Source organism: Gossypium arboreum, chromosome 12, assembly GCF_025698485.1.
Source record: "Gossypium arboreum isolate Shixiya-1 chromosome 12, ASM2569848v2, whole genome shotgun sequence".
In the NCBI taxonomy this organism is placed as follows: Eukaryota; Viridiplantae; Streptophyta; class Magnoliopsida; order Malvales; family Malvaceae; genus Gossypium; species Gossypium arboreum.
This window is the reverse complement of record NC_069081.1, coordinates 8,206,718-8,233,039: the sequence shown is the minus strand read 5'-3', so window position 1 is coordinate 8,233,039 and position 26,322 is coordinate 8,206,718. Positions and strand designations below refer to the sequence as shown.

General features: G+C 32.2%; 3 protein-coding genes across 3 annotated transcripts; 1 reads left to right on the top strand and 2 right to left on the bottom strand.

Moving 5' to 3' along the window:
- Positions 1 to 6,360: 6,360 nt before the first annotated feature.
- On the bottom strand, positions 6,361 to 10,059 carry LOC108476926 (ATP phosphoribosyltransferase 2, chloroplastic-like). Its single transcript, XM_017779301.2, has 11 exons — positions 9,593 to 10,059; positions 9,274 to 9,333; positions 9,060 to 9,173; positions 8,677 to 8,742; positions 8,492 to 8,599; positions 8,289 to 8,372; positions 7,907 to 8,008; positions 7,663 to 7,776; positions 7,496 to 7,576; positions 7,226 to 7,345; positions 6,361 to 6,784 (listed from the first exon to the last, which is right to left on the bottom strand). Exons 1-11 carry the CDS (start codon positions 9,830 to 9,832, stop codon positions 6,689 to 6,691), a joined length of 1,185 nt encoding a protein of 394 aa, XP_017634790.1. The 5' UTR covers positions 9,833 to 10,059; the 3' UTR covers positions 6,361 to 6,688.
- Positions 10,060 to 14,442: 4,383 nt separating this feature from the next.
- On the top strand, positions 14,443 to 15,171 carry LOC108478791 (zinc-finger homeodomain protein 5-like). Its single transcript, XM_017781250.2, has one exon. It carries the CDS (start codon positions 14,505 to 14,507, stop codon positions 15,018 to 15,020), a length of 516 nt encoding a protein of 171 aa, XP_017636739.1. The 5' UTR covers positions 14,443 to 14,504; the 3' UTR covers positions 15,021 to 15,171.
- A 566-nt stretch (positions 15,172 to 15,737) lies between these two features.
- On the bottom strand, positions 15,738 to 16,727 carry LOC108478888 (zinc-finger homeodomain protein 2-like). Its single transcript, XM_017781345.2, has one exon. It carries the CDS (start codon positions 16,712 to 16,714, stop codon positions 15,983 to 15,985), a length of 732 nt encoding a protein of 243 aa, XP_017636834.2. The 5' UTR covers positions 16,715 to 16,727; the 3' UTR covers positions 15,738 to 15,982.
- Between the last annotated feature and the right edge of the window lie 9,595 nt (positions 16,728 to 26,322).

Sequence of the window (26,322 nt, the reverse complement as noted above, 5' to 3'; positions counted from 1 at the left end):
TTTTATTGACTCCCTTTTTGTCAAGATTTGATTTGATTAGTTGCTTAACTATGCTCTTCTATTAATTTGATGAATTATTTTTTATTTTTCTAAAATATATATTGATTAGTATTTAGTTTTATGTTGGTTGAGCTTGAACAGTTAAATTCATATTTCGAGAAAAAGCTCGTTTTTATTCTTGAATAGCTCTCGATTGATGTAATTGTTTTTAATTCAACACTTTTTTATTTTTTCTAGTTTGATAATTTATCAATTCGATCTCAATTATAACCAACTTTTCTGGCTTTTCTCCACACCCTTAACCTAAGCCCCATTACAACCTTTTAAAGACCTTTTGATTTGTGTATCATATTATTTTATAGTGGTGGAGATTTGATTTTCATGCAAGCCTATGGTTATGACTTTTCCTATTTGACTTTTGAGTGCTTATACTTGAACCTTAAACACTTTGAGTGATTTGAGTGGATCTTTAGAGAGGATGTCGATTCTTGTCGATTTTGAATTAAAGGTAATTACTTAGATAAAGGGAGACACATATGTTTTCATGTTTAAAAATATTAGCTTGGATTGTTTGAGACTTTAGTGCTCTTTTAGTTAAATTGCCAATGCATGATTATTTATGAATTATTTTGAGACATTATTGATGAGAATTATAAGTTGAGAAATATTAATTTTAATGTGAGTTGAGGATTCTACTTGAGGGCAAGTAAACACTTAAGTGTGGGGATATTTGATAAGCTACAAAAGTAATAATTTTAATCCCATTTTTAATGTGTTTTTGGATGATTAATTATGAAAATTAGTGAATTTGATGCTCCTAATCCTTTAAATTCATGTTTCTATACTTAGAAGAGCATTTGGAAGCGAAAGGAGTGAAAAACGAGTCAAAATCAGACAAATAGAGTTGTTTTCAGGATCCACACGGGCTGGCCACACGCCCATGTGCTAGCCCGTGTCGATATCGCATCTTGCTTCCCAATTACGCTAAAAAACTCAATTTTTAGGCTTTCTGAGCATTCTAAAGTCTATAAATACCAATTAGAAGAAGACATAAGGGGGCAATCAGAGAAGATCGAAGAAAAGACTCAAAAAACGTCATCAAAATCAAATCAGAAGTGGATCTCCCTCTACATCGAAGATCTTCATTTAATTTATTTCGAAGTTTTATTGAGTTTTTTTATGTCTTGTGGTTATCCTAACTTTGATATGTTTCTATTCAGGATTATGAATTAAATTCCCTAGATACCTAGGGAAGATGAAACCTATGATGAATCTAATTTATGCGATAAATACTTGATTCTTGTTCTCAATTATGTATGCTTATTTCTTCTTTTAATATTTCTAGGGATATTAATTCTTGTTTAATGTGCTTAATTCAATGGAGCAAAAGTCTATGTTTAAGAGTAAATCTAGCATAATTGAGTGGAGTTGCATGCAATCCTAGAAATAGGACGACATAAATCTACCAAATTAGAGTCAAATCTAATAAGGGAATCTATAGATCGAGTTAATGGGACAATAGGGGTTTTAATTAGAAAGAGATTTCAATTAATCAACCTAGGGTCAGTTGTTCTTACTCTCGAAAGAGATATTAACATAATTTAGGGATTTCTACAGATCAAAACACAAGTGAATAAATCGTTTAATTCATATTCATAATAATAAGTGAAGTCTATGTGGATTCTTTCTTGGGTATTGCCTATCTCATTGTTTATCTTCGATTATTTTCCTATTTCATTCTTTGTTGCATTCTTAGTTAGATTAGTTTAGTTATTTATAGTTAGTTTACTAACCATTAATTTATGTCGTTCTATTTCTAGGATTGCATGCAACTCCACTCAATTATGCTAGATCTACTATTAAATAGGGACTTTTGCTCCAATGAATTAAGCATATTAAACATAATTTAATATCCCAAAATATTAAAACAAGAAATAAGCACACATAATTGAGAATAAGAATCAAGTATTTATCATGTAAAACAAAAATTAAATAATAGAATTCGTCATAGGTTTCATCCTCCCTAGGTATCTAGAGAACTAGTTCATAATTTTAAAATAAAACATCTCAGAGTTAGAAGAGCCACAAGAAACAAAGAAACTCATAAAAAAATTCAGATGAAATTAAAAGGAGGTCTTCTATCGTGATGGAAATCTACTTTGGAAGTGGCTCTAATGGTGCTCCTTGAGTGTTTTCTTCAACCTTCTCTGATGGCTCTCATATCTCTTCTTCTATTTGGTATTTATAGACTTTTCGAATGCTTAGAAAGCCTAAAAATTGTGTCTTTCCACGTGTTTGGGAAGCAAGGTACGAAATAGACACAGACTGGCACATGGGCATGTGTCCAGCCTGTGGCTCATATGGGCATGTGTCCAGCCCGTGTGGCTCTTAAAATCTGCTCTTGTTCTCTGATTTTTGCTCGTTTTTCTCTCCTTCTGCTCCCAAATACTCACCTAAGTATAAGAACATGAATTCAAAGGATTAGGAGCATCAAATTCACCAATTTGCATAAATAATCATCCAAAAACGCATTAAGAATGGGATTAAAATATGCTCTACCAATTTTTACTAAAGAGAGAATTTTATTTTCCCAATAAAAGTAAAGTAAATAATTTATGGTTCTGTGTTTGATTCAAATTCGTTTGAGCCCACACTTGAAAAAGTTCATGGTACGAGAATAGTGGAGAAGGCTGTTCGATTGAAAGCCAAGAACGACAAGGATCCGTTTAGCTAAAAACACAGGTGCGATTTCAGTAAATGATTTATTGCTATAAATATCACAAATCGAGTCGGTTTTCAAATTTTTTATTTTTTGCTGTACAAGAAAACCATTTTTGAACCAGATTTTTTTCAATAGTTTGAGCTATGTCAAATATAGTTGGCATGTTATAGAACTGGTTTGTGTACGGGATTATGCGCTTATCCGTCACAATGCACTTCGTGTTCCAAGATACACATCTTGTGCCAGATATACGCTTTGTGCACCAGGATACACTTTGTGTGCTAGTATGCACTTCGTGCGCCGAGATGCACATCGTGTTCCAGATACGCGCTTCGTGCACCAGGATGTACTTTGTGTGCCAGTATGCATTTTTTGTGCTAGGATGCATTTTGCACGCTAGTATGCACATTACGTGCTAGTTACCCTACTTTGGTTTATCCGATGATGCACTTCAATGCCAGTTTGGTGTGTTGGTTGGACATCCGAGTATTTATCCCAGTCTAAGTCAGGTTAATAGAGGTTGTAAAAGATACAATTGGTAAACTATATAAATATGATATCAATTGATGCTATTGGATTGAATTATGTTTAAATGTGAGTGGAATACTGAAAATTATACTGTTGATTAAGCAAATCAAGTGAAAATGAGCCCTGGGGGCTGAATGAATTACGAATGAGTCAATAGACTCCAGAAATGAGTTGAATGGTATGAAATCAAAGTAAAAGAGATAAGTACTATGGAACATGAATGTCTTGGTATTAATAACATATTGTAAAAATGCATAAATGAATTCTTGATTTTTGAATTGATATGGAATTGGTATGTAATGGATGATTGTCAATTGTTAAACAAGTTGCAATTGGTTATATATGTTAAAATGTTGAATATGTTGTTTTGGTATTGATATAGGTATGCTACATATACAAATTGATGATTGAAAATGCTTGACACTTTGGAATATGAATTGGTTGGATATTAGATGCAGATATGCATATTTTTATCTTGAACCATATTGTTAATGCTCTTGTTATTTATATCTTGAATCATGAATGTACCACTGATCCCTATTGCTCAGCATACAGTTTGTTTTCTCCATGTGCAAGTATCGGTGATCCTTGGGATTACGAGAATTAGTTTCAACATCCAAGAGCGATTCACCAACTCAACAAAGTTTTAAAGTTCTCTCTTGGCTAGTTAGGTTGGTTTTATATTGTAAATGGCCAGTTCTGGAATTTGGTTGACTAATGTTATCTTGAAGTACTATTTTAGCATATTTTGGCTTGAATGCAATTGGTATATTAATGAATTGATGTATTAGGGACGATTAACTATTATTACATGTCTTTCAAACTTGTACTAAATTGGTTCTTTTGGAAACAATGAGTCGCGTCGCAATGATATACTCCCAACGTCGTGGCGAGATCAACCAGAGAGTTATGTCATGACGACATATACTCAACGTTGCGAAGAGCACAGGCAGTGAGTTGCATCACGACAAGGAACCCCTAAAGTCGCAACGTCAACCCAAAAATTTGAAATCTTTACAATTTGGTCTTAATTTGCCCTCAAGTTAGCAATAGAGCTTTCCTAAGCTCGTATAAAACCCAGAAACAAATGTTTATCGTATCATATGCATGTATTACTTAAAATTAATTATTTAATGAACAAATCAATTGTAGATTTATCGTAGTTGCTCCGAAAACAAATGTGATACCTTATAGCTTGGACCCGATGAACGGATCAGATATCAAGATGTTACAAAAACAATTTTTCATAAAAACATTATTAACAATTTGTTAAGTCATTTTGAATAAAGAAAACCATTTCAATAACAATTGAAAATTTTCCCAAGTGGTGTAATTTAATAAAACATTTTTAATAGCAAATCGCATATTTTTTCAATTTCAATAAATAAAATATTTGATCCATTTAAATATTTCGAGTATAAAGGAAATAATTCAATAAAGCGTTTTGTAACCAGCTTTAGAAGCAATTTAAATATCTCAAGTATACCAAGTTTGTTTCCATATTACATTTCACAATAAACATCATTAACAATTTATCAATTTTTTATAATGAATTGATACAAATTCACATTTTAAAATTAACCTAAGTAACACAAGTAACACAAGTAACACAAGATGCAAATACATTCGGACACATGAGTGTCCAACCAAACACAAAACGATCGATGAAAATAGCGCAAGCGCCAACAATGATAATACTCTATTGTGTGATAAACACGACTTAGTTAACGACTAGCTGAACACTTAATGCGCAAAGTGCAACAATGACAGTACTCTCAGATACTCTAGGCAATCAGCGTAACAATGACCCCTACACTGTACAGCATCTCGACTATATCCGATGAATTTCCTACTAGTTTTATCGGGCATTTTTATCATTTAATAAAAATAGAAATTCAGATAGAGTATCATTTAATCATTGAAGAAAAATAGCATTAGATCAATTATTAGAATGGAAAGAATCGCAAAATAATTTTAAAATATCAAACAATTAAATTAACTACAATATAAGGCAATTGAAATTTAGAGATCACAAACCGAATCTTCTTCAATGCTTAGACACGAGGAATCCTCAACAACATTGACTTTCAATAATTCACCTAACTCTTATCGTTTCAATATAGAAAAATATACGAATTCATTAAAACAATTCAAAGTTATCAATTTTAAGGTGATTAATCTGATTTTAATTTTTAAATAAATTTTAATTATTTTAAGTCAGATTAATCTGATTGTATATCTAAGTTAAACATAATTTCAATTTAAATATTACTCGAACACTAATTATCCTACATCATGTTTACATGTGTCGATTCAAATAAATTAGCTTTAATATATACAAATTAATCTACCAAGTCAATTTGTAGTTATTCAAATCAACTAAACTTTAATATAAGCAAACTAATGTAAATTTAACTCAAATCAAGTTATCTTAAACTACACCAAATTCAGTTTAATGATTACAATTTAAATATAACTCAAACTAAACATAACTTAACTTACATTAATCATTTTTTATATACTCTCATAATTTTTGTATGCTTTTGGAAAGAGGATTTGGGATCGAAAATATATTTTTGAGTTAACAATATTATTTTGCATCTTAATAAATTTTAATGGGATTTTGCTAACAGTAAAAATTGGTAATTTTAAATTACTAATTTTGCATATTTGTACTAAAAATATTATATATAATGATAAATTTATTGAAAATAAATAAATAAAATAAATTTTATAAGACAAATCAATATTTGGTATTCCTCTAATTTTTTATACTTCTAAATTTTTTTATAATCCTCGTTTTTATACTAGATACTATCAAATTTTGGTTGATATTAATAATTTTTTACTTAATTTTTCAATATTTTAAAATAATATTATATATAAATTTTCCTCCCAAATATTAGCTTGAAAATTTAATAATTTAAAAGTTACCGATTTAGGAATTTCTCTAATATGTAAAATATTTTTTTTTTGCTCCAAAATTATATTACTCGTTAGGAACCATACTAAAAATTCTTAATATGCCTTAATTGGTTCGCAGGTGGAAGCTTGCAAATGGCGACAGGAAGCATAATAAGACTGCAACACATAAGTGTCAAATACAGATATTTTAGGCAAACTGAAAATCCTTGGATAACATGAAACCTAACAGTTTACATCCATCAAGCGGCACAGAGAGGAAAACGTGTTTTGTATACCATCGATACGGTTAAAAAGAGGAGAAATGCAAAAAATAAAAATAAAAATAAACATTATTGACAAAAGAAACAAGGGACTGAAGAATGCCACTACTGAGAAACAAGACCACCATGACACAACTTTGAAGGTCCCTATCTCTCGGCAAAAGTAAATTTTCAACCACCTTGGCACTTACAAATTATTCAGCTTTTTATATGAAATGCAAGTAAAACCACCCATGCCTCAATCCCAAATGGACTAGATACCAAGCTTTGAAAGAAGTTCTCTCCATCTTGGGGTCTCTTCATCAAAAATGTAGGTCAAAGGTGATATCAACACCCCGCTGCCTCCAATCTGTGCACAACACAACATCAAGTTCAGTTACAACACTTGAATCCTTTCTAAGGTTGGGGGAGGGCTGTTATACCTACGCATATAACCTAAGACTAACCAAAACTTTTAATAAACAACCATTGGTGTTGGAACAGGCCCCATTGCCTATAATGATAGCATGTACAAAGCGATCACTTCTTAAAACCCAACAAGTACTTATCTTTATTTTGGGACCAAACTATGTGCATAACTCCCCAAAGTACATCTTTTCATAATGACCATCAGTAGGTGGGAAATCTTTTAAGAAGGAAGGAAAAAAACAAGAGGAAGTAGTGTGCTTATTGGTATACAGATTTAGCCTTGGATTTAAATTCATAAGTGTAATGGATTGAATAGATCAAGCACTTAGCAACAGTGGCCATAACATATAGGCAGACTTTATTATAATTCATCACGACTTACCGCTCTCAATTGTTGTACAGACTTGTATAAAGCTTTCTTAGGTACGCATATGACTATGGCATAGTAGTCAGCAGTTACTTTTCCATCACGCTTACAAAAAACTGGACATACCGTGGGGCCCTGAAAATGCAAATATTAATAACTTTTAAAAGTCTTCGTAGATTTAACAATAGCATTAAGAAAATCCTTTAAGTAATTCAAAGTAAATTTTGTAATGATTCCAAGTTCATTCCAAAAATGGATGTAGAGAACAATCTTTTCAAACTTCACCTGCAACCCGGCCAAAGATGGCTGGCTCAATACTCGCTCAGCCACTTCCTCTCCGCTACCGCCCCTCATATTTGCAGTTACCTGCCATAAGAAAACATATAAACAGGAAGAATGCAGGGAAGAAAAGGAAATGAAATCCAAGAGACTGGAATCATGAATATTCGCACCGTGAACTGACCAAGTGCCCTCAAATGGGCCTCAAATCTTTCAAGAATCTCATGTGTGGTATCCAGTGCACCCTTCCGCTGGATTAACGCTTTCCGGCTTGCAACTAGAACAGCCTGGAGTAAAATGGACTCTTGAGATTAGGCAAGTACTCTAAAAGCAAATCCTTTTCAAATTGCATACTCCAGACTAGAAGATCACTATCTTGAACATTGAATGAACAGGAAAAGACAAGGATCTGATTACCTGGCTTTCTAATACAACTCCACCTTCAATTTCTTTCAAATTGTTCTCCCTCAACGTAGTCCCACTACTAACAAGGTCCAAAATTGCATCAGCTATTCCCATCTATATTAACAAGAGAAATGATTTCTATAAACATCACATAAACAAACAGAATCACTAGTTTTCCAGATTGCTTTTTCCTTATCTAGATCCCTTTTAAAGTCACTCCCTTCAATACAGTAACAACAATTTGTCCAATCAAATATCAACTAGGTGAAAGACAGAAAAGAAAGAAGAGGCGGATAGACATTGAAAGGAACATTTAAACTAATAAATGATAAGGAAAAAAAAAATTCAAAAGAAAACCCAAAATTACAGGTACTAGGGAGAACTTAATTCTTACCGCAGGAGCTGCCTCTAAAGCTCCATCAGCAGTTGAAAATATCACATGCTTCAATCCATTTTCTTTCATAAATTTAGGACCAAGCTGTGAAGAAAGGCAAAAATGAAATTAAATTCAAATAGAATTCGGTCAATAAGCTACTGCAACAGATTGTATGACAAATAAAGTCTGAAAAGCATGAATCAGTGAAGGGCATATCATACATAAGTGAAGCCAGTTGCAACTCTTAAAGGTTTCTCAACAGTCCACTGGGGCATCTCAGCCAGCTCCCTCAATGAATTGATATTCTCAAAGATCCCATACTTAGGAATCTGAAAAAACAAAATACAAACCATCACTAGCAGGGATATCAGGAGCTCAATAAATACTTGTAACAAAGAACACTTACTGCAAGAGATAAACGACAATCTCCATACTCAAGGGCATCATGAACAATGATAAGATCTTCATTTCCCTGTAAATGTATTGAAACAATAAGACTTTAATCTGCACTTATTTTTCCAAGGGCAACTCCTTTTGCTTATATGAAGACAAGGATAAATGCAGTATCAGAACAAACCACATTAAAACCGAACTCAACTCTAGATAACTCAAACAATAACATATAAGAGCTAGTTCTAAAGTTAACATGACATTTCAAGGCTGGAATTCTACATATTACATAATCACTGCACCGAATTGGATATTTCAGTTACTAGTGATATTTTCACAATGGCAAAGCACTACAAAGGATTACAATAGTTAAATGGCATCCTATACTTCAAAACTTACTTGTCCATATTCACTGACAGTATCGAGCCCCACGATACCAAGATCTAAGTCTCCAGATAACAATTTGCGGACAATGTCTTTGGGCCGCTGAAACCAGACTTCTAAATTGGAAAGCTGGGGAAAGAACAAATTGATTATGGAATAACAATCATACATAAACGAGATACAGATGCCAAGTACAATGCAAATCGTGAGATCGAATAATGACACAAACCTGAGGTATTTGTGCAACATACTGCCTCGGATTGACTTGCTTAACCGACAATTGACAATCCTTTTGTAGAAAATACAGAAGATCGAAATGGTTCAGAACATTATTTTTCAAAGAACAAAAAAAGGAAGTACAATTAAAGTGATTAAAATGTAACGCACATTCAAGCATAATTATTTGAAACTATGTACACATTTGTTACTTAGAAAAGTTACCTTTAAAATAACTTCTCATTGACATAATTAGCCTTAAAATCAAATTTCTAAACAGATAAAATATAATTTAATGTTGAACCAAGCAGAGCAGGGAGTTAAAGTGGTACCTTGAGTAGATCGAGAGTGTCGGCAGCCATCCGACCCTTGCTAGGCAAGCCGAGACGAATCTCATCCCTTTCAGCTATTTTAGAATCGATTGGGGCGTCGACGATGGCCGTTTGGGACTGGGAGGAGCAACAAGAGATGAAGGTACGTTTAGAAACGGAAACGTAGCAAGAGTGAGAAGGGAATGAGATTGAGAAGGCTGGGGAGGCGCATTGCTGGAAATACGGCTGCAACAGAGACATCTTACAATGGCTGGCGAAAATAAAACCCTAACTATCAGTTTCGAAAATGATTTTGAAGAAGAAACAGTGACGACTCGTGCGACAAACAAACCAGCCGCCGCAAATGGAAGGAAGATACTTTTCAGATTCCTTTTTTCTTTGGTCGCGACTACTCAATTGTTGGAAGGTGTGATTGGATGCGGCCTAAGATATTCTGCTCAATGCTCTTCACCAATCACCGCTGACCCAAGGATAAAGTGCATACAAGCCACAAAAAAATGGATACGCACCCATTAATGGGCTCGGCCCGGCCTAATAGCAATAAATGGTTTCTTTTGTGGGCCGAAATAGCAATTTTTTGTTTATTTAACGTTGGATTGAGTTAGAAACTTTTATTTTAGAGTTTAAAATATTTATCTATCTCCACGTTTATCCAAAATTCATAGCCAGATTCATGGTGAGATTAAAATTAATGGTAATAATGATAGTTGACAAAAAAATTTATTGAAATCAGTTATAAAACCTAACGTATTAAGTTGATATCACTATAAGTTAAAATGGTAATATCAAATATTATGTCATAATTATTTTCTCTAATTAATTTAAATTAATTTAGAGGTAAACCATAAAATTTTATATAATTACAAATTAAATTAATTAAGGGATGATAGTAAATGAATATTTAAAAGAGTTTACATTTCACAATAATTCTTTTAATTGAAGAACTGACAATAGAAAAGAGGTCACCTCAAAGTCATTCTAAACATTTACAACTTCAAAAATCTAGAAGTTCTCAAAAGGGAAGATTTTATATACTCTAAGCTCTTTTTAGAATCTTAAGAAATTTCTAAAGAACTTGAAGAAATCCTGAAAAACATCATATTGGTTTTGAAGAAACTTGTCTTCTAATATTATTCAACCGAAAAAAGGTAACCAAAACCTATTCTTGAAGAAAGTCACCTTTCGATCTTTTTTTACTAAAGAAAAAAATGTTCAAATCTATTTCAAGAGCATGTAACCTCCCAAATCAAGCCTAGACATTATGGCCGAATTCTGAGGGCTATATTGTCTACCAAAATGGCCTAATAAATCCATTCAGTTTCAAAATATTTATTTGTCCTATTTGTAGAAAAAAAATACTTTTAGTAATTACCTTAGGTTTTCCAAAACATCAATTTTATAAGCTAGAAACTTAAAATCCAGTTTATTAAAAATCGTGTCATTTTTAGGAAACTTAATTGATTTTGTCATTTTATCTTTTAAAACTCCATTTCATTGTTACGCGATGGAAAAAGTGATGCCTTAAACTTAATTTGAAAAACCGTATTTTATGCCATATTAGGTCAGTTATTAGAGTTGTTTGATTTTTATTCGAAGTTCCATGCATACAAAATCCAAATAAATATGACCTATGCCATAGTCCATATTTAACAAAATTACAGTCCCAAAAAAACCATAATAAATAAAATAAAATTTTAAAATTACTTTATTAAATAAGCCGAGACGAGACCTCCGAATCTTCGATTCCAACCCTAACATTAAGGGTTATCCGTAAGAAGTAAACTAAAAATGTGAGCTTGAAAAGCTCAGTGTGAGTCTTAACAGAACAAACAGTAGTTTTGCATATATTCAAACAATCATAGTAGGGTACATAGTCGACAATATCAATGTCGATAATAGTTCATGGCAGTTCAGTAAATATTGTATATGCATGGGCATGTTCGAATGTAAAACAATACAAAAGGACTACCATTCCATCCGTTACACACTACAAGTTCCCTAGAACTCATCATCTGAAAACCAAAATAGGTGTCTTGCTATATACACTAAGGTAGGTTCTTGTGCGTTAGTCTGATTCACAACTCTGTCCGATGCTCTCTAACCCTGACCAGGACCGTTACCACCCCTGGCTGGACCACGACCCTTAGGTGGTAGTTCGACTGCCCTTGGAGGCTGAACTGAATCCGGAGCTGTAGCTTGTGTAGAAGCTTACACCTGATCAGAATTAAGGGGGTAATCCCTAATGCGATGCCCCATCAACCTGCATCGCAAACAGGCTCTCAACCTCCTTCAGCACTCGCCCGGGTGGCATATATATACCACAGTCACTACAAGCCTGAACCTTAGACAATGTAACCGAGACCTTAGCCCTCAGAGGCCCATCAAATCTAGCCTTTTTCTTAGGGCATTGAACTAAACTAAAGGGACCCGAACCCCTCTTAAGCTTAATCTAACCCTTCTCCACTACATACCATCTCCGTTCATCCCTACACACTGCATAGTGACTGCATGACACATTTCAGAATAGTTGCAGACTAGTTGCTAGATCAGAACGCAATAAATCACTAGAATCAGATATATATATATATATATATATATATATATATATATATATATATATGGCTTAGCCACTAGAATCGGCATATCATTAAATTGCCCACACTTCATTCTTTACACAAACCCTAACTCAATGCAAATACAAAGGTATCAGATATCAGATATGCTTATTCAGTTATACAAATTCAAAGCATATTCAGATAGTACGGATCATACTCATTTAACAAATATCACATCAAATATACATACAAATAACACAACTTTCATCATTAGGTCATTATATATCAAGTTGTATAACCTAATTTAGATCATACGAACCTTATGGAAGGCCTATGTTCGATCTGAACGACGTTTGTGGCCTCAAGGAAAATTTTAGAATTTTGACCCACACGCCCGTGTGGATTCACACGGCCTACATAGATGGCCCGTGTGGCCCACACGACCTGGCACACGGTCGTGTGACCCAAGTCAGAGAGTTATACGATCTGGCATACGGCCTAACACACAGCCGTGTGACTCAAGTCAGAGAGTTACACGGTCTAAACACATACCCGTGTCATTCGACTGTGTGGCTCAAAATCAAAATAGTCCCTCATACGGCCTGGACACACACCCGTGTCACAAACCTATGTGACCCAAGTCAGTGTCTTACACGACCTACCACACAACCTGGTACGCAATTGTGTGGCTCACATGACTTACGACACGACCGTGCGGTGTCGACAACCATGGATTTTGGCTTTTACCATTCGCAAAATTCTCGGGTTTTCCTAACACACCTGATACGAGTTTGACGTAAAAGCAACAAAGATGATCCGAAAACCTAAAATGTCATTACATTGACCAATCACATGAATTAATCAAATCAATTCACTAAACTAACAATCGAAACCGAAACTACATTGAAACACTTAGACTCAAATACTTGAAACAGAAACTAATGCTTACCCATACACTAAAATAACAGCACGAGACTTAAAACGCTAGAGGATTTTGATTCGCAACCCCTTCACCTAAGAAAGAGAACCAATTGAACACTTAAACGAAGAAATTGAACAAAACAGCAAAAAAACCCAGTTTTGACAAAAACGAGCAAAATGAACATTATCTAAAATTCACAATAGAACTTATGCTATTAACCCTTCAATCGCACAAAAACAACACAATTTCCTTGACAAATCAGCAACAATATCAATAGAGGAAGAAAAGTAAAATACTAGAAAAGAAATAAAGAAGAAAAAAATAGTGAAAAGGAATGAGAAAGGACGAAATAAAACGTGAAAGAAATTTTATTTAAAATAGACTAATTTTTATAAACTAGCATAAAGATATTTTCTCATGGCTTTTGCAGAAACTCAAACACAAAACCAAAGGGTGTACAAGAGTTTAACCATTAAACCAGCAAACTCATTCTTAACATAAGTTTACGCAGAATTAATCTTAAGTTGAAAGTTTAAATGTGAGGGTTGATTCAAAACAAGTAGCAAAATTTTCAAAAATGAGATTTGAACCCCAAACCTTCAGCAATGAAACACTTAACCACTAAAGAAAATACTTAATTATGAAAAAAGCCTAACGAACTAAAGTCAAAATTTGGGGAGTTACAACAATTATGGAATCATGAAAAAAAATTATATGAACATGAGGCGATTCGCACAACGACAAAAAAAAAGAGTTAAATGTGTGATTAAGAAATCGACAAAAATATTAATACATTAATGATTTATATTACGACAAAAAGAATGATATGTATATATATATGATTAAGAAATTGACAAAATGAGGAATATATTATTAAACGACAAAAAGAATACGATTAATAAATAGACAAAAGAATCAAAATTAATGAACAAAATAAGATGTATATATATATATATTTTTATTATATAATGATTAAAACTATCTATTTTATATTGATAACAATATTGAAACTAACCAAACTAGGACTCAATGAACAATAAATTACATACTTAAAATCTACAAAATTTGTCTGTACGTTAATACAAATTGATAATATATATATATATCTAAAAAATCTATGAATTAATGGAAACAAATACTTGAAAAGAAAATACACAGTAACATGCATGTTACAAAAGAGAATTACTGGAAATAGAGAGAGCACTAAATTCCAGTGAGTGACGCAACCGTCGACTGTCCTTAGCCCCATTCTCCACATACTTGTCACTCTTCTACTCGAGAATCTACTTTAACTCAGTGTGTCAGCATTAAACACTTTTTGTTTGATTCTGACGACGGTAAAAACTCAAAAAACAGCCGTTTCATTTGTTAAAAGATGTGACCAATATATGCCCAATGCCAGTAAGTAGCAGTGTCTTCTTTCATTTCTTTCATCATGGAAAAATCAATAAAAACTGATGAAATCAATAAAGCAGCTATTGCTGTTGAAGGTGAAGCCAATTCTGTCCAAGGGGTGGACGGTGATGGTGTTGATGAACAAGGCGGAGCGATATACATGGAATGCAGGCGTAACTATCTAGCTCCCATTGGAAGATACATTGTAGACGGTTGCGAGAAATTCATGAAGAGATCAGCTAGCGAAGACCAAACCAAGGAAGCCCTCTTTTGTGCAAGGTGTGGATGCCACCGTAGCTTTCACAGGAAAGTAATGCCTCCACCGCCTCATGTCCGAGACAATACCAGATTCCACCGTATTATGGACTTTCTTTATTCCCTTCCTGTAACAAGGCTTGAAACTCGACCGCCGGCACCATGGCTGATGCGATCACTACAGCAGCAGCAGCTTGCTAATTATGAACTAGTTGAGGGTCAAGGGTCATCCTTAAGCCCAGAGGAAGGTGAAGAAAAGACTGACTCTGAGAGCGGGGATGAAGTTAATCAGGCAGTATAATAAATTAATTAGCTTTCCTTCGTTTCTTGTATGTTTTACTAATTTTTCTACTTTTTCTTGTTATCTTTTGTAATCATGGATGAACGTTATGTATGTTTCTTCTAGCTTTTGTCTTCATGTTACTTCTAATTAAAACTTCATTTCTCAACAATTGCAAACTTAAATAAATCCTTTTTTTTTTATAACAAAAGGGAGGAACAACGATTTTTTTTGGGTAAAAAAGGGGAGTGCCTCACAACGCTCTAAAAACAAACATTTCTCCTCCCATACAAGCACTCAAGAGTGTATTCTAGAAACCCATAGGTGACTGATAGAAAACGAAAAAAATCTGGTAAGCTAGAACTAGATCAGTTGACCATACGATCCATTATTGAGTTTGCTTCATGATATATATGTGTGATAATAACATTCCGTTGTTGCTATTTAAGGTCATATATACTTCTTGCTATGGAAAGATTAAACGTCTCCTCTTCCCTACCATTAAGCATGTAAACAAAAACGTTATTACCGAATCTGAGGACAACATTCTTATATTCATATCCCTATCATTAAGTTTTTTTTTAATCCTCTTAATCCATATTATTATAGGTGGATTAAAATTTTCTTTAATGGAAAGAACAAATTAAGTGTTTAATCTGGTCAACTAACTATGGATATAGCGATAAATGAGTTAATAATAATAATAATAATAATAATAATAATAATAATAATAATAGCTTCAAATACAATATTTTAAGTTGAAACATAAACGCTCAAAGAAGCCTAGAAACAAGCAAAAGCAAAGACAACATGACAGAGATTCAGTTACAATAACATAAAGAGAAAACAACGAAGGACGACCCTGGAAATAAACAGACAAGACAGTGAAAACAGAAACCCTAATTTGAAAAAAGGAGGCGAGGTCTCATATAATTATTGTTATTTATTTCATTCATTCAGCCACAAGCATATGCGGGGACTAATCACTTAGAACCCTTCCGGCTCCGACGCCTGTTGTTGTTCAACCAAACGACGAACATGCGCTTCGTAATTCCGACTTGCTCGCAGAACTGTCGGATCTCAGCGTCGTCGTGCTTCTGGGACCTCCACCCTAACTTATCAGCGAACCTCATCATTTTGTTCTTCTGCTCCACTGTTAGCCTTGTTCTTTTTGCTTCCTTGTTCGTGTTTTGTTCCTCTGCGCCGGGACCTGCAACAGTGTTATTCCGGTCTTTAACGAACAAGGAAGTCTCGCCAGTGAGTCCATTGTGGGATGCTAAAGGCCAGGGTGCCAGGCATGATGGCATTAATTTTGGTTGAGGTGGAGGAGGCAAATAATCTTTGCGGTGGAAGCTGCGATGACAGCCGCATGCAGCACATATGAATAGGTCGTCTTTGCAACAAATGAACCCCCCACAACCGTCAATAGCGTAGCGGCCAATTGAAGCGGCATGGTTGCGCCTGCATTCTTTGTACCTGCAGATTCTTTCATTACTCTGGTCTGAAACAAGACTGCAGCATCTTTGGACTGAAATGGGCTCAACATCTGATTCAGCCTCCACTTTGATCACAACATTACTTGTTTCTCCTTCCATGAGAGAGAGAGAGATAGAGAGAGAGCGAGAGAGAGAGAGAGAGTTGATAATCAGCAGTGCTGTGTTTGTGGGATGGTTAGGCAAGTGAAACTGCTCTTTAAATGGAAAGAATCGCATCATGGGAATCGCCAGTTGGGATGTGATTAAACTAGATGATTGACAGGTTTATACTTTGGAGTTCAAACGTGTCCTTAAACAAATAATGGTAATTAAGGTGTTCCTTTTTTGGATTTGTATCTATCTGCATTATACATCCTTTTTGTGTGATTTATATCACATGAATTTCAGGATTCATCTTCTCAAATAAAATAACACACGAAATCTGTATCCCACTTTTCCCAGTTAAAGTTAAATTAAACACTTTCATAAATCTTTACACAAAATGAAAAGGGTTTATTTGAATATTTTACATTCTCCCACTAACAATATTGAAATAAAAACTGCATATAAATATAATACATAACGAAGGGTTAAAGGACATGAGCCCATACATCTTTACCAAACAAATTGATCTTCCTTTGCACTTCAATCTTGTATTGAACTCCATTACTAACGTCCCTTTTTAGTTGCTTTCGAAGAGTGATCTTGTCGCCAATTCTGAGGTTGTAATGGTGAGTAAATTGGAGCCAGCCTGAAGAAAATACTGGTTTAGGGTAGCTTGTCTTTCGAACGGAGCACCGAAATCTCCATAAACGATGGCTTCTGTCCTTAACCTTCAAATAAGCCCCTTGTCTTCCATTGAAACCTGGAAAATGCTCCAAACTTTTTGTGGGAATGGCTAATCTTTTCTCGATATCTGTTTTAGTTAGTCTTTTGATAAAGACCGCCATTGTTTTAACTTTTAGATGTCGAAACCAATGATCTTGCTAATTTATACTACCTACCTGACCCCTGTCCCAACAAGTTGACGAAGAGCAGTTTATTATATGCGTAGAAAATTCCTGTAAGGTTTTGTTTGGTTTTAGGAAATAGAAATTGCTTTCATTTTTCTAATAAAAATATCATAAAATATATGGTTAGTTGAAAATTTTAAAATGAATTTTAAGAATATAAAATAAAAAATATGTGAAAATTTAAAAATAAAAAGGTATTTTCATTAAAAAAGTTTTTAGAACTAAAAATATTGAAAATAAGTGTTAGTTTTATTTTAAATGAATTTACTTTTGTTCGAACTCATATAAATATAAAAAAATTTAATATTAATGTCATTATAGTTTGATATCATCATATCTGATTTTTTATACAAAATCTAGAACTACTCATAGTTCTTCCCTAACCTTTAACAGGAGGACAATACGTTTCAACGCACTCGAGCTCACGTCCTCTTACACGACAACAATGTCAATACTAATCGAGTTAAGACTCAATCGACTTTTTAACCCTTTTAAATATCAAACATGTTACGTTAGTTCCAATATATAGGAATGTAGTAATTTTTTATTTTATTTCTCATATTTCTATTATAGAAAAATAGGTACTACAAATATTTTCAATAAAAATTTATTTTTATTTATCAAATTTTAAAAAGTCGTTAAAAGTTAAAAAGCAAACAAATATTGTGGTAGGGACAAATATATTATAAATATTTTAATTCAAGAGAAAAGCATATTGCAAGCCCAGAAACAATGGATCTACATGGTTTACTAATTGTGATTACATTACGCGGTTGAACAAATAATTTAAGATTTATTTTTCAGACAAGTATTTTATGACTTTTGTAACCCATAAATGAAATTCAATGAACTTTATTCTTAATTAGATGTGAGTCGAGAATTTCCAAGTGGGTCCAATCCCATTGAAATATTTGACCATTTGGTGTGAGTTCCTTTTTTTTTCCATCACGCGATAATTGGAGAAAAAGGGAACATGAATGGCTGCTGCCTTTGAATTTGCCTACAAACTCCATCCCCCTTCGTTACAAGCCTTACCAATTTAACTTTTAATCATGACCCAGCACCATACCTACCATATTGGGATTTTCTTATTTCGAAAAAATTTAATTAATTTACCTTTATTCTTTTAATATCTATCCATTAAAATGCGTCACAACTTATTATAAATATAATTTTAGATTTATTAATTATTTTTCTATAAAAATTCAATTTACCATTTTAAAATAGTAAAATTCATTCTTAAATACTTTTATCATATACTAAAAATTTTGTCACATGTGTATATATATATGTGTGTAAAATCACATATTTAGAATAAATAATTTGTGCAATAAAATTAAAATGTATAAAAATATTAAAATAAAATCTGATTTAAAGTGGTAAAATTTTAATTTTATAAATATTGATGGCACATAGATTCAAATATTAATATTTGTAATTTTTTATTATTTTATTAAAATAAAGAAAAGACAACAGTAATAAAATTATTTAAAATATTTAAATTTATTTTAATAATTTTATTAATTAAATTAGTGTCAAATTAATTGAAACACTAACTTCATTACTTACTTAAATAATAATATAAATATTACAATATACATAAAAATTAAATTAAATTAAAATTCTCCATTAATAGATCGTGTCCCAAGAACTTGAATTTTATATAGAAATATGATCCCACTTTGCGAGGAATTTTATTAGTTTTATATTTTCATAAAATCTTTGAATTTTAAAATTGTAGATTAAAAAGTTCAAATATTATAAACTTTATAAAATAAGTTATAATTAAAATAATAATATTATTATTATGTAAAATGCAAAGCTAAATCAATTTTTGATGAAAAATGTGCCCATTTTTATTTAAGGTATGTCAATTATATAAAATTTAAAAAATTATTTAAAGTTAAACTATATACAACATATTACATTTTTTATATAAAATGATTTAATTTATCTATAAAATTTTTAATTTTAAAATTTATCTAGATATATATATGTATGTATGTATAATTAAATTTAAAATAATATTATCAAAAGTAAAATTTTCATAAAATTTAAGAGTTTTTATTAAATATGAAGACATTTCTTGGAACACCTCATTCTCAACCTAAACGTTAAGACCAATTCTGAAGGCTACATCAAAATGTTTAAGGGAAAACCAACCTCTAATTATTTTAAAATTCATCTTATAGAAAACACTTAACCAATTAAACCAACATGGAAATCCGAGTTTACAAACCATAGCCCGAAATAAAACATACGTTAGTTTAAGTTTAAATAAATAGTAAAATATCTACTAAGAGATATAACCGAGCTCCTAACACACCTAGCCTTCCTAAGTGTGAGGTTTATCTGCAATTTAGTCACAAATAGAATGAGTTTATAACTCAATGCGTGTAATTGTTATAAAGACAAGACAACAATATAAATATAACAATGATTTTCTCAAACTTAGATACAAAATCGGAAACAAATGATGCTCAGTATTAGCGTAACAGTTCAGATAAAATGCAAAGCAGATCAGATACAAATACAAAACATATCAGGATCAGATGCAGTTTCCTACCCCTATCCGCTACACACCATCTCTGGCCATCCCAACACACCATGTAGGGTATCAAGTACCCATCTATCCCTACACACCGATTAGTGTCGGCACGACACATTTCAGAGTGATTACAGACTAGCTGTCATATCAGTATGCGAAAAATCACCAGAATTAGTTACAAATTTTTATGGCTTAGCCACTCAATTTGGTAGATCATTAAACTTCCAACACTTCCTTCTTTATATCATTCCAACCCAATACAGATACAGATTACAGATATCAGCTACCAATAATATACATACAGTTATCCAAGTACAATCCATAATCAGAAAATACAGATCATTGGCATTTTAGTTGTCACATCAATTTTACGTACAGATAATCAATTATTCAACCTTAGATTATTGGACATTTAATTATACGGTCTAATTCAGATCATACGGACCCCACGGAAGGCCTACATTTAATTCGAACGACGCTTAAGGCCCTAAGAAAAAAATCAATTATTTTGCCCACACGCCTGCGTGGATTCACATGGCCTAAGTGTCTGGACCGTGTGGTCCACATGGCGTAGTACACACTCGTGTGGCCCTCTTAATGTCTCACACGGCCATGTGACTCAAAACAATGAGTTACACGGTCTGACACACGGTCAAGCACACGCCTGTGGCACTCAAATCTCAAAATATCTCTCACACGGCCTGGACACATACCCGTGTCTTTGGCCTGTATGACACTAATTCACAAACAGTGTGTTACACAGCCTGGACACACGCCCGTGTCCTTGGCTTGTGTAACCCTAATTCATAAACAGTGAGTTACATGGCTTGGACACACGCCCGTGTCCGTAGCCCGTATGACTCTAATTCACAAACAATGGGTTACACGGCCAATCACACGGCCAGACGTCGACAACCATGTTTTTCGATGTTCAAAATTTGTAGAAATTCAAGTTTTTGTTGCACACCTGGTATAGTTTCGGTATAGGAACAATGTAGAAGAATCCCAGAACCTAAAACGACCATCCAATGACCAATTAAACAACTTTAACGAAACAATTTACACCAAAACACTATCAACCAATTATGTCAAAAACTTCGACGTAAAACCCCCACAGCGAACCAACGTTTACCGATGAATAACAACAATCCCTTGCACTAGACAGGTGGAGGAACATTAAACGTCTCTTGGCCTTCTCTTATATGTACCAAAGTAACCATGACAACAAAATTAAACTCAAATTAAAAATTAAAAGAGAAAACCCAACTTCACCACAAATCAGACGAATGAACTAACATTTGAACCTTACCTTTGACAATTACAATCAATCTTATGACAGTACAATCCCACAATAAACCACACAGAAGAGCAAAAGATGGTTACACGAATGCAGACAAAAAGAAAAAACAGTAAAAAGAAACAGGGAAAGAAGGATAGAAAATGCAAAAAGAAAAAGAAAAGAAAAAGAAAGAAAGAAAATTAACTAACATGTGAATTAACCAAAAATAACTAACTACCACACTGCACAAAATATATCCCCATCACTTACGTAGAGACTCGAACACAAGACTAAAGGCAACACAAAAGTTTAACTATTGAAGCAGTAGGCTCGTTCTTAACACAAATTTACATGGAATTTTACTTAAGTCAAATAGTTCAAAGTAAGAGTTGAATCAAAAGAATAACAAAAATTTCTAAAAGCACAATTTGAACCCCTATTCCCAAACACACATAAACAGAACACTTAGCCACTAAACCAATTCATAACTATTGACAAAATTTAACAAACAACAATCTAAAATTTTGGACAAATAATATAATAATAAACATTAGTTATCTAAAAAAATTATAAAAGTCAATAATCTAAATGAATTTAAGAAAACAAAATGAAAAATAAAAATGATTGGTAAAATCTAAAATATTTTTCAAGATTAATTTTATTAGTTTATAAAAATATGTAAATGTGTAAAAAAATTAAGACAATAATATGTAATTGAGTTATTGTAAAACCATTAAAATTAAATTTTAAATTTAATTCATTTTTTAAAAAAAATTTAAAAGAATAATTAAACAGAAATGATTATAATAACAATTTTCCAATGAAATCTATTAATGATAAAAAAATACATGCAATGCTAAGAAAAAAATCATAGTTAATACAAAATTAAAAGTGTGGTAATTAATACAGTTTGAAATTAATAAATTTAAAAAAATTTAAGTAATTTATATGTTTTCATGAAACCCTATTTTGACCTTGGGTTTATTTTAAAATACTAACATTACCTCAATTTACTCCTACTTACTTAAAAAAGTTGGTTTTATATTATATATTAAATATTTTAATGGTGATAACTCATACCAATAATAAGTAAAAAATATTTTCATAGGATATCATAATTAGAAAATGTTTGTAGTAATTTAAAGTTAAAATTTTTATATATAATATATAATAAAAATAAAAATTAAAGATCTTTTTGAAACAAAAGAAATAATTGCATGCAATGCAAAAATAAAATAAAATAATGGTTAATACAAAAGGGTCTATTTTGAAATAAAAGAAAAAAAAGTGCATGCAATGCAAAGAAAATTCATGATTAATACAAAATTAAAAGTATAGTAATTAATACAATTTAAAATTCATAAGTTTAAATAAAATTTTAAGTATTTTATGTATTTTTATAAAACATCTATTTTGACCTTAATTTTTAAAATACCAACATTGCCCTTATTTACTCCTAGTTATTCGAAAAGAAATTAATTTTATATTATATATAGATTTCAATTAAATTAAATTAAATTATTTTAAATATTTGAATGGTTATGCTTTAAAATAATTATAATTATAGTTTTAAATATAAAAATTATAACTTTTGTAATGATATGTAATTGCGAAGAGTTCAGTCACGATATTACAGTGGAATGACTTGAAAAACACCAAAGGGATCTGTTGATGAATTTCTATCACTATTACAGTAACGTGACTAAACTCTTCTTAATTACATACTATTACTAAATCAACTCAATCAATGCTCATCTGATGACCCTGTCATATGTGTCTTACCCTCATAAGATATCCTTAATCTCTTTGGGATAAATCTGTTCTCCCAATATGATCCTATTTTATCTCATGATAATCTTACATCTTCTTTCATTAAAAGTCAATTATTATCAAATGGTAATCAAGTCATTCATCACAAAGACAAACGACTTATGGTCTCGTTTACTTTTCATCTACCACGTAATGCCTATGAGAGGATATCATTCACCCATTTCTCAAGCTATGAATTCCACTATTTTGAATGACACTACATATTACAGAAGTCATATACCTAATGCACCAGCTTTCGGTTCCTTATCTATTTGAACTCAGACTTTTACTTACATCAAAGTATATGAGTCACGCATATATAGTTCGTCATCCACTCAAGATTAAGGTATGCCACACTATGAACGTCACAAGTGAATAAATCCATAAACGAATTCAAGATCTATTATTCTTGGGTCTAATCTGATGTACTGTCAGTCCAATTATTCACATCTATGTCTCTATCTTCTGGGAGTCATCCGCTCCAATACCTAGGACAAGCTATCTACCCAATTGGACTAGATAGATGACATATTAGTCTTTAAATCAGTTTCCTCATTTCTGATTTGACGAAGGACATATTTATGTTTGCCTACTAATATAAGTTGTCTTTCTGTATTACGATCCGACCACAATACTGTTTAGTATTAGTTTAAACATTAGACAACCATTGAACTAATATTTGCTTCTATATTACTTTACATGCAAAAACCACATAAGGAAAATATAAAAAGGGTATTAATATAATTCATGAATAATTTTATTAACCAATCTATTAGAAAAAATTACAAGTGTACATAGACGAAAATACTACACTTAGGACACCCAATCCATCAATCTCCCATTTGCCCTAGTGAAATAGATGAGTCAAGTTTCGATTCCTATGCCCTCCATATGTTTCCCAAAGAACTCTCAAGCTAGCAAAGTCTTGGTAAAACAAATTCATCGGGTTTGTCCTCATATGCGATCTTTGACTACATCCATTATTACGTCAAACACTATCGTCTCCCTTGTAATACTTTTTATTAATGTGTTTTGTCCTTATGTGATTTCTTTAAGGTTTATCTATATTCCCACTATTATAGTGCCATCCATACCTTATATTCAGCCCTCCATAGTGAAGTTAGTTGTGTAACCCTACTTAACATTTATACACACTATGGACCCGCCGTCTAAGATAAAACCACAACCCAATGTCCATTTCCTTGAATCCGGAAACATTTTAAAGTCAGAATCAATATATCTAATAGGAGTAAGATCTCCTTTGGAATACACAAGCATTTAATCCACTATTCTCCATAAAAACTTGAGTATATACTTAACTGCTTACTAGTGTCTTCATCCTAGATTCACCTAATATTGACTCACCAATCCTACTACGAAGCAGATATCTGGACGTGTGCACAATATAGCATACATGACACTTCCTACTGCAGAAGCATAAGGAACATTTCTCATATTTTTTCTTTCTTTTGTTGTCTTAGGATAGTCCTCCAAAGAAAAATGAAATCTCGTTACAGAAGGTTGATTTCCCTTATTCGAATTAATCATTGCATAATTTTCTAATATCTTGTCTATGTATGAAGCTTACGATAGTGTTATCAATTTGTTCTTTCAATTTCTTAGGATTCGAATTCCTAGAATAAAATTAGCCTCTTCTAAGTCCTTCATACTAAACTATTGGGTTAACCACAATTTAGCCAATGGCAATATCCTACACCATTCCTAATGAGTAGAATGTCATCGACATATAAAATGAGAAACACCATTTTTCATCCTCAATATGTTTATAAGCACAAGGTTCATCAACATGTAGCTCAAATCCAAAATTCTTGATCATTTGATCAAATTTTTTATTCCATGAGCAGGATGCTTACTTAAGTACATATATGGATCTAAGCAGTTTACAAACTTTATGCTCGTTTCCTTTAGTTATATTTTTGGCGAGATGTATTATATAAATGCCCTCTTCAAGATAGTTGTTCAAGAACGCTATCTTGTGGAGCCCCAAACTAGGTCGGGATGGTTCGACCTGAATTTCGAACATCACATTAGTCACCGAGGTGACTCCATTTAAACCACCACAAAGCACACCAACCAACCATTCACACCACTCAATTATTTAAAGAATATTTAAAAATTCTATAATCATGTTTTTGTTGTGTTACTCTGATCATTCAATTAACAAAAAGAATAAACTTAATATCTAGCAAACAAAATACCCCAAAAACTTCAGTTACACATCCGTGCATGCAAAAAGGTATTTTAAAAGGCTATATTTGAAAAGATATTGGAAACCGTTTTATTTAAAAACATATGATTAAATTTAAATTGTAATATAGTAAAATATCATAAAAACTCCATTTCACAAGGTTTGAAAATAATTGATCAATTAAAACATTACACACACTTTCATAAAAATTTTCATTTAATTAGTTTGTGGGCAACTAACAATTTACGTAATTTGTCAAATTTTACATCTCATGCATACAACACACATGTTTTCTTTCAAAAAAAAAATGAAACATTTTGGTCTTACCTTGATGACCAGCAGCTCTTCCACCTGCACTTACAATGTAACAACCCGTTTTTTGGTGGTGTCACAAATAGTGGTTTCGGGGCCATAAATCTGATGAGTGAACCCGTAAATATTATTATTTAATATTAACAATATTTACGAGTCAAATATAGTAATACAATAAATTTTGATTTGATAATTTATGTTATTTGAACGAATAAATAGATTCAAGTGGTATATCCTTAAAGTCAAATGGTTTTTGAAAAGAAGATATCGAGACCTCGTTTCTATAAACTGATCCTGTAAATATTTTATTAAATATTTATAGAGTCTTATTAGGGTCATATTAAAATTTGGTTAAGAATTTTTAACGTTTAAACAATTAATTAAGTAAAAAGGATTAAATTGAAAAAGGTGCAAAATTAGATTTCTATTAGTTAAAAAGGGTCAAATAGCTTTGAAAAGGTAAATTAATGGACTTGTATGGTAATTATACCATATCCTAAGTTAGTGGATGTTTATGGATAGGTTTTAGTGTTATTTTAATTGTTATTAAAGGACAATTTAGTAATTTGATAATTAAAAATTATAAAATATGATTAACAAAAGCCATTAAGCCATTTTTGTCATCTTTCTTCTTTCGTATGCTGAATTCACCATTTTTGAAAGGGCGGCCAAGCTCAA